Here is a 14,245-nt window from a genome sequence, read left to right as displayed (position 1 = left end):
GCAATGTTCGGGGAGCCAACTTTCGACATCTTAGCGCTAGACAAGACACTAAAGAAAGAATCTAACGAGCCATTCAGCTCAGCTATTATGGTGTATCTCTCTCTGGAGAAGAAGCCATTCTCGCTATCTCTAAGGACAATGAGCCCCCTCCCCCCCCCCCCCCCCAGCAATGCTACTAAAACCAATCATCATGGTTCTGGACCACCCCCAACTGGACAAGGGAAAATACCCAGTCATATATATTCCCCCACTCACCACCCCAATAAATACGATGATTTGGAACACAGTTCCAACTTCAGGCATCAATGTGATACAATGCTCAAGCTCCACCGCCCTGCCATGCTTGTTCTTCTCGAGACTAAGATGTCTGAGCACAAGCACCTCACTGTTGCTATGGGCTTTGAAGCCAATATTTAATCTTCTTTTGTTGGTTTTACTGGAGGCATCGTCCTTATGTGACACCCAGATCGCATCCATCTTGACAACTTTATGGTCACAGCCCAGGGCATTCACGTCATTCTCAAGGTAACCCATCTCCCAAATCCCCCCTTGGATTTTCTCTGCTATCTACGCTAGTCTAACTTTTTTATTAGGCAAGGCATCTGGGAGGAGCTTAAGCTCATGGCCCAGACCCATTCAGGCCCATGGCTAATGGGAGGAGACTTTAATAAAGTTCTCTTGGCAAAAGAAAAACTTGGTGGCCTAAGTATTAACAATAATAAATCCTCTCTTTTTAAAGAGTGTCTTGATAACTGTGGGATGATAGATCTAGGGTTTAAAGGTTGCAAATACACCTGGACCAATAAGAGGTATAAAGATAGGAGGAACCTTATCCTTGAGAGACTTGACAGGTGTGTTGCTAATACCTTGTGGATAAATCAATTTCCGGAGTCATCTGTCATACACCTGTCTTGAACAAAGTTAGACTACTGCCCTATGCTCCTCACTCTTACCAATCCCTCTCCCACCTACCCCAATAAGCCTTTTAGATTTGAGCCCATGTGGTGCTCACACCTTACACTTTAAAACATCATTAGACAATTCTTTCGTGAACACACCTCCCTTGCCCATTTTATCCAACTTTTTTAGCATAAGGCCTCCATCTGGAGTAGAGACACATTTGGAAACATATTTCACAAAATTAAAAGGATTTTAGCTAGGCTAGGTGGCATCCAAAAGTCTGCTCATTACTATACCAGCCCATAGCTTCATGACCTAGAAAATGACCTCCTCTCCGATTACAACAGGCTCTTACAGTCAGATGAGGACTTTTAGATGGTCAGATCCCATATTAACTGGCTCACATGTGGTGATGCTAACACCAAATTCTTCCACACTTCAACCTTGGTAAGGAGGAGGAGGAAAAAGATCCATTTTCTTAAGGACGAGGCAGGTAACATCATCTCTGATAAAGGTGGTATTACGAACCACATATCCACCTTATACCACAAGCTTTATACCTCTGACCACACCTCCAGTGGCCTCCACAGAAACCACACTGGAGATACTACCCACATCCTTCCCTCAACTCAAAGGGAGAACCTTGAACACCTTCTTGGAGACTCTGAGATCACCATTGCTCTCAAACCTCTTAAAGATCCTAGGCCTGATGGCCTCCACCCCTTCTTCTATCAGAAATATTAGGACATTGTAGGTGATAAAACAACAACCTTTTGTCACAAGGTCTTCCAGGACTACACTATCCTAGAAAAGATAAACAAAACCCTCATCTACCTTATCCCTAAATGCCCCAATGCATCTTCAATGAAGAACTTCAGGCCTATTAGCCTTTGCAACACTTCCTATAAGCTCATCACTAAGATTATTGTCAATAGAATCAAGCCTATCCTATGGACCATCATTGACCCCTTTCAGGCTAGTTTCCTAGCCAATAGAAGAGTTGCAGACAATGCCATCATTGTCCAGGAATACATCTCACACTTTAAAAAATGCATGGCAAACACCATAATATGATCCTCAAAATTGATCTTGAAAAAACCTTTGATAAGCTAGAGTGGTCGTTCATTTATGACTCTCTCCACTTCTTCAATTTCCCTAACAAGATCACTAGACTCATCATGTCCTGTGTCACCACTAGCTCTCTCTCCATCATTGTTAATGGGACCCCTACTACCCACTTCTCCCTGCCAGAGGGATCAGACAAGGCGACCCTATTTCCCCTACCTCTTTATCATTTACATGGAGAGACTAACTAGAGCCATAGACCTTCATGTCATTAAAAAAGATTGGACCCCTATCTTCATCACTATAGGTGGTCCAAAAATCTCCCATATGTTTTTTGCAGATGACCTCACTCTATTTGCTAGAGCTGATACAGCCAACTGCAAAAACCATCCTGTCTACCCTAGACCAATTCAGCTCTCTCTCTATGGACAGAAAATAAATAAAGCTAAGTCTAGAGTCCTCTTCTCTTCCAACACCACCAACCACAATGCTACCACTTGCTCTACCATCCTAGGCATAGATAGGAAATCTGAGTTTGACAAATACTTGGGCTTCCCTATCTTCTACAAAGACCCCATAATGTTGATTTCCAATCTATTATTGACAACATGGCTAACAAACTTTCTGGTTGGAAAACCAAGCTGCTCAATATGACTAGTAGGACTGTTCTGGCTAAGGCTACCCTTAGCAGCATGCCCACCCACCTCATGCAATACATAAAAATCTCTACAAAAGTCACTAGCTCCACGGATAAAATGCAAAGAGACTTTATCTGGGGAACTGAGGATGGGAAGAAGAAATTACACTTGCTCAGTTGGGATACTATCACCAAACCTAATACCAAAGGGGGGCTTGGTCTTCACAAAACTGACATCAGAAACAGGGCACTCAATGGAAGCTTGGATTAGAGGTTAGTCAAGAATCCTACCTCCCTATGGGGGAAAATCCTCACCTCTAACTATCAGAGACCCCCCAGGGGTCACTCGGCTAATAAAGTGGTGTCTAGCACTTGGAGAAACATTCAACAGGGATGGAACCAATGCACCAGAAGTCTTAGATGGCATGTGAACAAGGGTGATAAGGCCAAGTTCTTCTTGGATAGATGGATCCCTCATAAACCACTCTTAAGAGAACTCATAGAAGGCCCTCTTCCTCATAATAGGGATAACATCACTGTTAGCACCTTGCTAACTGATGGAGGTTAGAATCTGTCCAGCATACCCTTTAAACTCCCTTCGGCTATCCTTTAACACATGGAGGACACTCTAGCTCACTCCAACCCCACCAAAGAGGACATTATATACTGGAGTACAATTCTTAATGGAAGATTCACTACTAATAATGTCTACACCTCCATTGCTGAAAAAGGGAATGCCCAGCCTCCCTTTGATTTCCCTTGGATCTGGAAGCTGCCAGCTCCCAATAAGATCAAGATTTTCATTTGGCTACTTGCCCATGGCAGGCTACAAACCAAATACTACTTGCACAGACTTGGCATAACCAATAACTCCTCATGCTCTTTGTGCAGACATCCATGTGAGAATATTGACCATATCTTCTTGACTTGCACCAATGCCTCCACTGCCTGGAACAACATAATCAATCACAGGCAAATACATCACATCTCCATAGGAAAATACTCTACTGTCAACCAGGCCCTTAAGGCCTGAAAATACTTACATAATGTCCAATACAATGTGTATATTACTTGGGACTATCTGCTACCCTAACTCTTATGGACCATTTGGTTTAGTAGAAATGAAAACCTCTTTAACAATAAAATAAATCCCGTTAACTGGAAGCATGCCATTAGTATGGCTCAGGAATTCTGCATGATTGCTTTCTAAAAGAAAACGACCACTAGGGCAACCAAAACCATTTACCTTAAATGGGAGCCCCCCCGGAGGGTTTATTCATGCTTAATACTGATAGGGCTAACCCATCCAATCTGGACAATGGAGGGTTAGAAGGTATTATTAGAGACTATAAGGGGGAATGGGTTGTTGGATACATAAAATGCACCCCTCCTTCGACCCCCCTGCATGCTGAGTTCAAGGCACTGCTGAGAGGCCTGAGGATTGCTAGTACAATGTGTATCAAACCTTTCATCATTTGTACTGACTCAAAGGATTTTGTCAACGCTATTACCCGTGGCCACGAACTTTATGCTAACCTGATTTTTGAGTGCAGGTCCCGCCTACAGGTGGTCGAGGCAACAAGAATCAACCATACCTTCAGGGAACAAAATAGAGTCGCGGACAGCTTGGCTAAGGAAGGCAGCAAACTCATGCAACTTGGCGTGCCAATTATTTTGTCAAGCCCACCGGCTTCTGCAGTACCTTTTGTAGAAGTAGACAAGAAAGGAAAAGTTTTTGCTAGGCTAATTAATCCTTCTATTTTGGACCTACATGGTCGGGATGTGGCTCATGCTAACTCATCTAAACCCCCACCCTCCAATACTTCGAGTGGAGTAGTAGCTCTACACACTGATACTCATGTTTACCTTGGCTAAGCTGTTAATGAATTGCCCCCCTTTTAACCAAAAAAAAAAGAGTCTTAAGTGAAACAAGCTTGAGTTAAAGTGCCAAAATGAAAATAAAGATGAAGTTTAAGGATCTGTTAATATATTTGGCCAATAAGAATGAAATCTAACTATGTGATGTCTCAACGTTCAAGTAATTGGTGATGTGTAAGTTTTTATCACAAGCAAATTCAATCATTCATGATCCAGCTATAATTTTACGAATTCGATAGATTTTTTTTTTAAAATTAATAGTCCATCCTTATGATGGAGGATTTAGGTATGATTTTAACTTGTCAATCAATCTCCGGCCGCTTAGTACCGCTATTGGTGTGAGTTGTAAGAAGTCTTAATTTTGAGTCAAGATGGGGCGTCATTTCATTCTCGTAACGGGAATAAGTGCACCGCAAAACCAGACAAGTTTCTCCTTCGCCTCGCAGCGGCGGCATTTGTCTTTTAAGTTAAGTCATTTCCTAAGACGACTCCTCTTACTCTATGATAATCGAAGCTGCAGCGGCACCTCACGAGCTTCTTACTGGGGCAGTACTATAACAGACATTTGCGAGTGTTTGGATGCACGTGTTTTGTTCATATTCCTGCGCAGTTAAGAGAAAAACTATCCCCAAGGCCCAGACTTTCGAAAAGATAAAGACTCAAGGGATAAAGAGACAGTCTTTTGAACAACCAAGCTGACATACGAATTCTAGCTCGTGCCCACTTAAAGCAGATAAAGATTCTCAAATGCCAAAAAGCGCCACTCGACTATATCAAAAATAATAATTACACGGATGAGACGTAGTACTTGACCTCGGTTACAGAGTGAAGGTTGGAAAAATACATCTTATAATGAGATTGTACAAAAGAGTAAGCATGAGTAGCCCTTAAATGATTAATAATAAAGACTACTATATAAACAGAACTCATCATTAACATACACTCTTGTTTGGTAGCCATCAATGACAAAGCTTTAACTCTTGGAGGAAGAGAAAGAGCTTGATTGAAGGTCAGCACTGTCTTGGACTCTTCTCCCAGAATATCTAGAAGCTCATAAGTTGAGTTGCCTTCTCTGAGAATGTGTTTACAAATAAAATTGGACCCTATGATGCTCATCCTTATTTGCTCAATCATATGATCAATTTGCCAAGGTGATTTTATTTTACCATTAATCTAATTAATCATCAACAATGAATCAGATTCCACAATTACATTGTAAAGATCCACATCATTGCAAATATTAATTCCCTTCAAGATTGCTTTGGATTCAGCCAAATTATTACTGCATTAATGCCCATAGAATTCTGCAAAAGCATAGACCATATGGACAAAGTGGTCCTTGATAATCCCCACTCGTGCTGACCCTGAATTGCATTTACTACAATCATCCATATTCAATTTAAGCCAATTAATCTCGAGTTTCCACCGGAATACAATTATAAAGGTAGTCACTGAGGACAAATTTTCTATTATCTTAATTTTCTCATTCCAGTTCGTAAGAAACTTTAGATTAGGGAATTCCATACTCAAAATCATAGATATTAGTTTGTTCACTTGTTGGACAATGAACCAAGAAGGCATTTTCTTGTTCTCAAATCTGGCTCTGCATCTATTTTTTCAGATTTTTCAACACATAACTGTTGGTACACGTGTAAAATATAACTATGAACATTATTTTTTTCCTTTTGCAATTCAGTACTTCATAGTAGATTGTCTCAATTGACCGTGTGCAAATTTAATACCATATGCTTTACAAAAGAAGTTTCAAACCTGAGTAGCAATTTTGACCCTCGCTGAGTAGATGTGTGGTGTTTTTTTTCTTGATAGAAACATCGGTAGGCACTCGATTATGAAGTGCTCTGTACATAAAGAATGTTATCTTAAAAGGTACCTTCTTATGTCAGATTTTATTATCGTTAAGAGTTGTGCCATTTTTGTATCTCACCACATGCCATGCAGATTTGCAGTTAAAATATTCGAGCTCTCAGAAGTTCATACTGGGTTGTCTATCTTACTAGTATCGATCTTGATAATTAAAATAGTATAAATGATATTGGGGGGCTGAAGTCTCCTTAGCTTTACCCGTTTTCGGTTATCGTTGGCAAAGAAGCTTTTAACAAGAGTACTGTTGGGAGTTATTTGACCCTGTACCAGATTGGCTAATGGACCAATACCTGTCCAATCATTCCACCAGAAAGAGATATCCCTTCTACCCAACTTCCAGAATATGTAAGTTTCAATAGTTCTTTTACTATCCATTAATCTCTTCCAAGTATGAGCTTGTTTGGAAGACTATTTCTTAGCCACGAGATGATATCTCTTGCAATATTTAGCTTCTAAAAGAGTTTTAAAGAGAGAATTTTCAGTCTGCAACTTCCATCATAAATTTTCTGTGAATGTAATGCAAATATAACCCACAAACCTAAATCCAACCCCTCCTTCACACACTGGATAACATAGATCACTCTAAGTCATCCAATGCTTTTTGTTCATGTTACCTTTCATGCTCCATAAGAAATTGGCCAAAGTTTTCTAAATTTATTTAAGGAATGTATTGAGAGTGTTGACACCCAATTTTTGCTCCTAAAATTAACGTCTTCAGATTTTCTAATCGCTAAAAGGCACAAAATACAATTTTTCACATTTTTTTTATAATTGTTTGACAACTTGATGATAATCATCTTTACTTTAGGATTTTAGTCAATTTGTTGTCATATTATTATTTTTATGATTTATTAATATTTTTTCTTATTTTAGAATTTTTATCAACTTATTATCGTTCTTAACATTTTCCAATCACCCGCACACGTGCACGACATAACGTCACATTTTTACAGTATTTTCAAATTAATTACATTTCAATAATTTCAATATTATTTATATTTTTTCTGTAATTACATATCAATACCTGTATTTTTGTATATTTATTACAATCCACAAAAGTTGAGTCGAGTCAATTATTTTAATACATAGAACAACAAATCAGTTAAATCAAGGTCTCGTCATTATTATGACACTTGACTTTTCCTTCACTTACTATCCATAATTTAAGGGATATGTTGGGAAGAAAGTAGATTTGATATTTATTTTTTATTATTATTTTTCCTTTTTAAATACTCAACATACATACACACAATAAATACACAAATACATACTTACACAACCTTACATCATATTTTTATAACATTTTAAAATTAATTACATTTTATTTTTAATATTTTCAACATGTTTTTTTATTTTTTCATAATTACAAATTATTTTTTGTATTTTTACGATCCACAAACACTAAATCGGATCAATTATTTTTACAGTATATTTGAAACCCTCTCAGCTTGAAAAAAGGGGAGCCACAAATTACACCTTGAGAAAAGAAAAGTCACAAATACACTGACATTTCTTTTCTTTAAAAAACACACACTACACACCACACACCACACACCACACGCACATCTCACTAAAATAGTAGCACCTCACCTCTCTCTATAATCTCTCTCTTCGATTAGTTCACTACTGCCAGAGCTCTGACGGATCCGGCTATCTGTAACGTCCTGAGTCTGTACTCCGGACGCTACACAGTACTGATAATCCGGAAGGACCACAAGCTAACCCATGACTGGTACTGCTGCAATCACTGAATAATAATAATAATACTGTATAATGCAAAAATTAGGCGAAAATAGCCACAAGGTTTAAAACTGAAATCAAAACATTGAAAACTGAACATCTCTCTGTAAATACTCTAGTTCGAAAGCCTCTAACTATTGAAGGTGGAGTTGATGGGACAAGTCCTCAACTAACTCCAACTACTGAAAATATACTAAAAATGCTGAAATAACAACTCTGTCTTCGAACTATGAGGACTCACCACTAAGTCTGCTACTGATAGTTTGAGCTACTAAGTGCGGTCAGGAACCCGTGCGTCTTTAAAACTTTTTTTTTAAAAAAGCTAGTGATATATAATATTAATAAACTTTAAAACTTTAGTAACATCCTACTTTTTTTATCCTCCATTGAGGTTGATTTCTCCTTAACAATGTGAGTTCTTCAAGCTATTATTTTGTAGCATGTGATATATAATATTTTCTTTACTTTGTTTAGTTCATCGTGTCTTTTATTTTAATTTTGTTTAATATGATTTTGAAAGAATTTTGTAATGACCATCCAATTCAATTTCTTTTCAAAATAACAGATAGTGATTACTACTGTTTCAGGTTATTACGTATGTTTTCAATAAAGATTTATATGAACTTGATATTTTTTACTTATGAATCATATTTACGTTAAACTTTTGTTAAAATTTTAAAATAAAATGTAAGGAACAAGATGTTTGGTTTTAAAGACTTAATAAATAATAGATTTGAAAGATAGTACTTTTGTCAGAAACCAAGTTTAAGTACAATCATACTACTTACCAACTTAGCTTATGATAATTTCATTCAATATCAAATAATCTTTGTGTAATAAGTAATTTTAATTTTGTAGGGTCTAAATTTTTAATCTATTGTTTTCTTAGTATTTAACATTTTGAAATTAATTGAAATAATTAAATTTTAATTTTAAATAAGCAAAGGCTCCACGTGCGAGATGCATGCATGCGTTTAAATTATTAATTTATTGATTAATTCGGTATTTTTAAAAAATAATATCAAAGTGAACTCATTGAAGTAAGATACACGCGCGTGGCACGTATTCTTAGACTAGTTATATTAAAAGTGTGAAGGGCCTTAAAAATGTTATTTGGACTTTTTACCCTTCATTAAAAGTTTTTGTTTCAGACAAATCGTCTTTTCACTATTTTTTTAATATTTAAGAGTTGAAATTAATTAAATATATTTATGGTAAAATCTTTTCTTATTAGAAGTCAATAGAATTAATGACTACTAATACTTTTTAATTAGTTTAAGAATTCTAAATCAACTAAATTTGATTTTAAGAAGATTTGAAAAATCTAGAAATAAACATTAAATTGTTAGAATAAAAAAAATTTAAGAAGTACCAATTTTTTAAAAGTTTTAAGTGATGTAATCAATGATTTTGTAAAGATTTGACTTTAAAGGTAAGAAAATATTTTAAATATAAAAAGAATATCGCGCCACAAATACTAAATTGATGTGTTTCTCTTAGCCAGCCAGGAAAGAGGTACCGCATGGAAAATGCAAAAATGATAATCCATCAATCACTTGAAACTTCTGGTGGTAAAATATAGATGTACTTACACTAAAATATATGTTTATGTTTACATTATTATGTTAAAGTATGAAGGAATTTTTGAAAAGTGATTTGAACTTTTTGTACTTCATTAAAAATCTCTGCAGTAGATAAAATTATTTAATTTTAAATAATCAAATGTTACACGTGTGATGCACGTGCAGTTAAACTAGTATATACATTTTGGAATCCATTAACTCTTCTCAAAATCTACAGTATCTAAAATTTGAATTTTTCATTAATATAAACACAAAGTTACATTTATTCATTAATATATACCTCCAATAAAGTTATACTTCCCAATACAAGGCTCATGATAAGAGAGAATAAGAAATATATTTTAACTTATTACAGCATCAAATTTGAGAGAACAGTTATTCTTCCTCAAACTCTTATTACTTTACCCTGCAAGCACCAAATTAAATTACGAAGAGAGAGAAACAAGTGTTAGTTAATTCTAAAAATAAAATATACCTAAAACCAACTACAAAAGGGAAAAGAAAAAAAAAAAAAAGAATAATTAAGTGTAACCAATATACGTACTTAGAGCAGTCCATGCGTTCAGAGATGGGGAAGCTAAGATGAACACCACATATTCTAGTCATATTTACAATACGAGACTGGCGATAATGAGGATGATAGTGGCTATTACTGAACTCTTCGATACAATAGCAATACCTACGGGGGCCATCAGCATGATATTTTACCGATTTATTCAACGCAACTAACATGTTACAACATTCGCGTGTGAGTTTCTCAACGGTTCCATCTACATAATCTTCACAATACGCGAAGCAATAAGCGACATAGTCGCAGACTTGAGCGTCTCGGGATATGTAGCATGGACTTAATATTATTAATACAATTGCAACAAAAACTAGCAGATCAATCTTCTTGGCTGCCATATTAATTTAATTTGTTGTTAGATTTAATTAATTGGAAAGACACAATATTGGTAGCATAGTTTTATATACGTAGTTGTTGAGGAGATTTATTAATTAAGTGTGTGTGCATGAATTGTACGTGGTTAGCAGTTGTAATCATTCAACTTGTATGAGATTATTATAGTTGATACGTGATAAAAATAGATTTCTCTATTGTGTGGATTTTATTGCTATGGTCTGAGAGTTTAGATTGGGTTGTGCTTTTTTAAGAAAAATAAATAAATAAATATTGTAACAACTTATTCATAAATTTTTATACTAATAGGTCGTCATCTTCTTACGACGTAAAAGATTTCTAAACATTAGTTTTATCAAATCGTATTATTGTTCCATCGTGGATAACAATAGTATGATTGAATATTGTGGGTATAATATTCATTAGATATTTGAGACCCAGTTATTATTATTCTTTTGATTGGCCAAATTTTACGAAAAATGCTTATTTGACAAGAATTTGTAATAAAATAGTTTTTAGAAGAGTACTATTGAAGGGAAACAATTTGTATTTTGCAGTTTTATTTGAAAAGTGCTTCTTTATTATTTGATTAGCAAATTTTGTTTGGCTAATCTTTTAAAAAAATAATAATAACTTAAAATATCAATATAAAATTTATGTTGTATCTAGTATTATTTATAGTAGGTATATTATATACTCCATTAAGGTTTTTAATCAATATATATAGGTTAAACAGGAAAAGAAAAGAAGAGAAAGGGTTACATTTATATATTCAGGAGATATATTGATTAAATTAACGAGAGATAGTTTGATAAATATAAATTTTGGAAAGAATATTATCTTGAATAAATTTATATTTTGCTTTTGTTTTGAAAAGAAGCAGAAAATTATAGCTTATACTCAAAATTGAAGCGCATTTTATTTGATCAAACACCTCTTATAGCTTTTCGAAAGTTAAAAAAGTGTTTCTCAAAAAAATTATTTTAACTCCTCAAAAGCTTGACTAAACAAATTATAAGTGCAAACAAATGAGGTTATTTTAGCTAAATATTTGTTAGCAATAATACTTTTGAACTTTATAAATCAAATATGGCATTGCAATTATCTCAAATAATGATCCATGGTAAGAGTGAAATTAATTAAAACGAAGTGACCAAAATATGATACAAATAGCTTACCAATTAAATTTTATATATGGTGTAATTTGAGATCGTATACAATAGCTAGATAAATTTATTATATTTTCAGCCGTACGTATACATTAATTTCGCAGGCCATTTTAATTTAATGGATTAGGTGAACGAACATACATACTATAGCTTCCCTCAAACACAAGTCTCTTACTAAAGCCTGCAAGCACAAAATTAAAAAGAACTCACTTAACCCCAAGAAAAAAGGAATAAAACATAGAAAAGATGGATTAAAGGAAGAGAAAAATTAAAGGAGAGTAAGTGAAAGTACTTAGAGCAGTCCATATGTTCAGAGATGGGGAACTTAAGATGAATACTACATATTTGATTAAGTAGTTCGATTCGTGACTGGAGATAAGGAGGATGATCGTGGTTATTGCTGAAATCTTCGATGCATGAACAATATCTACGGACTCCATCATCCTCGTCATTTACATTGCCATTCAATATCATTAAGTTGTCACAACACTCCTGAGATGGAGATCCAGTAATTCCATCTACAAAATTTTCACAATATTCAAAACAAGCATTCACATTTTCACAAATTGGATCTTCTTTGAGAAGTGTGAATGCATTGCATGGACTTAGAGCAACAAGTGCAACAAAAACTAGTAGTAGATTTTTGGTTGTCATTTTTATGCTAATTAATTGGATTAGTAAGTAATTAGAGCAGGATTATATAGAATATTTAGTATAGGAGATATAATTCATTTAATTAGATGTCAATGAATTATGGTTTGCAGTTGGGATAATTTAATTTGGATGAGATTATTATAGTTAAATGCGTAACTAAATTGATTTCTATTGTTTAATTAACTTGTATTAGGAAAATAGAAAGACAAAATTGAAAAAAAGAATAAAAGTTTGACTGCTGCCTGGTAACAAACACCAGTAAAGAAGTTCAAATCAATGCTTAAGTTTTCATTGACTGGCAGGTAACGTTGGAAAAATTTATTCTCAAACTTTTGGTTTGGTTATCGGTGTAGGGTGATTATAAATCAAAAATTAATACTAAATCAATAATACATAAAATCGAATTAAATCGAATAATGAACACCCGCCGCACTTTCAAAGAGTTATTTTGTTTATACATATAAGAAAAAAGTACTTTCAACTTCATTTGAGTTGGGCGTCAAAAACCTTTCAACAAAAACCTCGTCTTTTCTTATCGTGGATAAGTTCCCCATCAGTATCATGAGAAAACTTATTTAAGAGAAAATCCTATGTGAAAGAGACTGATTTAAGGTTCAAATTTAAAGGTTTTAGGTCCAATATATAGAGGCCAAATACTTTAGTAAGATTAGCTTCCAATAATATTTCTACTTCTCGTGAAATAAAAAATTTAATAATTTTTGCGAATATTAAAAATTCTGTTATGACATAACTTCACACATTGGCTTATTCCCTTTAATTTTTATGGTTTGACGATTGTTCATCATTGATTTCATGGTTGCATTTTTATGTATCAGTTGTTGCTTCATTGAATAATGGGTGTGACCCTAGGTAGATTTGTTGAGGGTAGATGTCCAGAAATCATGGTTGGCATTGCAATCAAAGAGGATATGGTTAATGTCTTCAAAAGGATGGTTACAGAAGTGACACAGGGGGTTTATGTCTATGCCTCTTCTGTGTAAAGTGAAGTTGGTTGGAAGACTGTTATGCTGCATCATCTAGAGAAAGAAAATTATTTTGTTGGGAGCAGGAAGTTTCCATAGCCAATGGAAGTCTTCTGTTTGAGTGGAGGTGGTAGAGCCATGGCTCCTTTTATTGGTAATGAAGGAATAAGCATTGGCACTGGTAAACATACGATTTCCAGTGAGACCCCAGGTTGGTAAGTCTTTATCCATCCTAGGATTAGGGAAGAAGATGCTTATGATGGATATTTTTATGGAAGGGGGGATTTCAAAGAAAAGGTTCTCAAACTTTCACCAGATATCTGAGAGTCTGTGGGTGCTCTCAGATTCAGTGAAAAGCCCATATATGAGCTGCCTGAGGGGGGGGGGGGGGGGGGGGAGAATCCACTTGTCAAACCAGAAACTAATTTGACTACTATCATGGGCAACCCATCGAGTGGCTTCCTCACGGAGGAGATAGCCCTTGTAGAGGTTCTTCTAAATTCTTGAGGAGTTAGGTCTACAATGGTTAGTCCCATTTTGGTATTTAGCCTAGAGACTATGGGGATTTTTGATGAATCTCCAGGCCAAGCTACAGAGTAAAGACTTATTCTTGAAGTCAGCTCTTTGCATACCTAATCTCCAGGCCAAGCTATAGAGTAGAGACAAATTCAATTCTGACTTCACGTAATTAATAGAAATTATTTCATCTTTCAATAATTTCTTAATAACATCATGCCTCAATTTCATATGTCTTCTCTTGTAATTGTAAGATTTATCCTTCACAATAGCAAATGCGGCTCGACAATAACAGTGTATATACACAGGAAACACCAGATCGTCCTTTTTAAAGA

General features: G+C 35.1%; 2 protein-coding genes across 2 annotated transcripts; both read right to left on the bottom strand.

Moving 5' to 3' along the window:
* Positions 1-9,899: 9,899 nt before the first annotated feature.
* On the bottom strand, positions 9,900-10,625 carry LOC107878351 (non-specific lipid-transfer protein 13). Its single transcript, XM_016725305.2, has 2 exons — positions 10,232-10,625; positions 9,900-10,093 (listed from the first exon to the last, which is right to left on the bottom strand). Exons 1-2 carry the CDS (start codon positions 10,591-10,593, stop codon positions 10,084-10,086), a joined length of 372 nt encoding a protein of 123 aa, XP_016580791.1. The 5' UTR covers positions 10,594-10,625; the 3' UTR covers positions 9,900-10,083.
* A 1,165-nt stretch (positions 10,626-11,790) lies between these two features.
* Positions 11,791-12,411, bottom strand: LOC107878352 (non-specific lipid-transfer protein 13). The gene is made up of 2 exons (XM_016725306.2): positions 12,050-12,411; positions 11,791-11,938 (listed from the first exon to the last, which is right to left on the bottom strand). The coding sequence occupies exons 1-2, from the start codon at positions 12,409-12,411 to the stop codon at positions 11,932-11,934; spliced, it is 369 nt and encodes a 122-aa protein (XP_016580792.2). The 3' UTR covers positions 11,791-11,931.
* Between the last annotated feature and the right edge of the window lie 1,834 nt (positions 12,412-14,245).

The sequence above is a fragment of the Capsicum annuum genome, chromosome 7 (assembly GCF_002878395.1).
Source record: "Capsicum annuum cultivar UCD-10X-F1 chromosome 7, UCD10Xv1.1, whole genome shotgun sequence".
Taxonomy (NCBI): Eukaryota; Viridiplantae; Streptophyta; class Magnoliopsida; order Solanales; family Solanaceae; genus Capsicum; species Capsicum annuum.
This window is presented reverse-complemented; position numbering and strand designations above follow the sequence as displayed.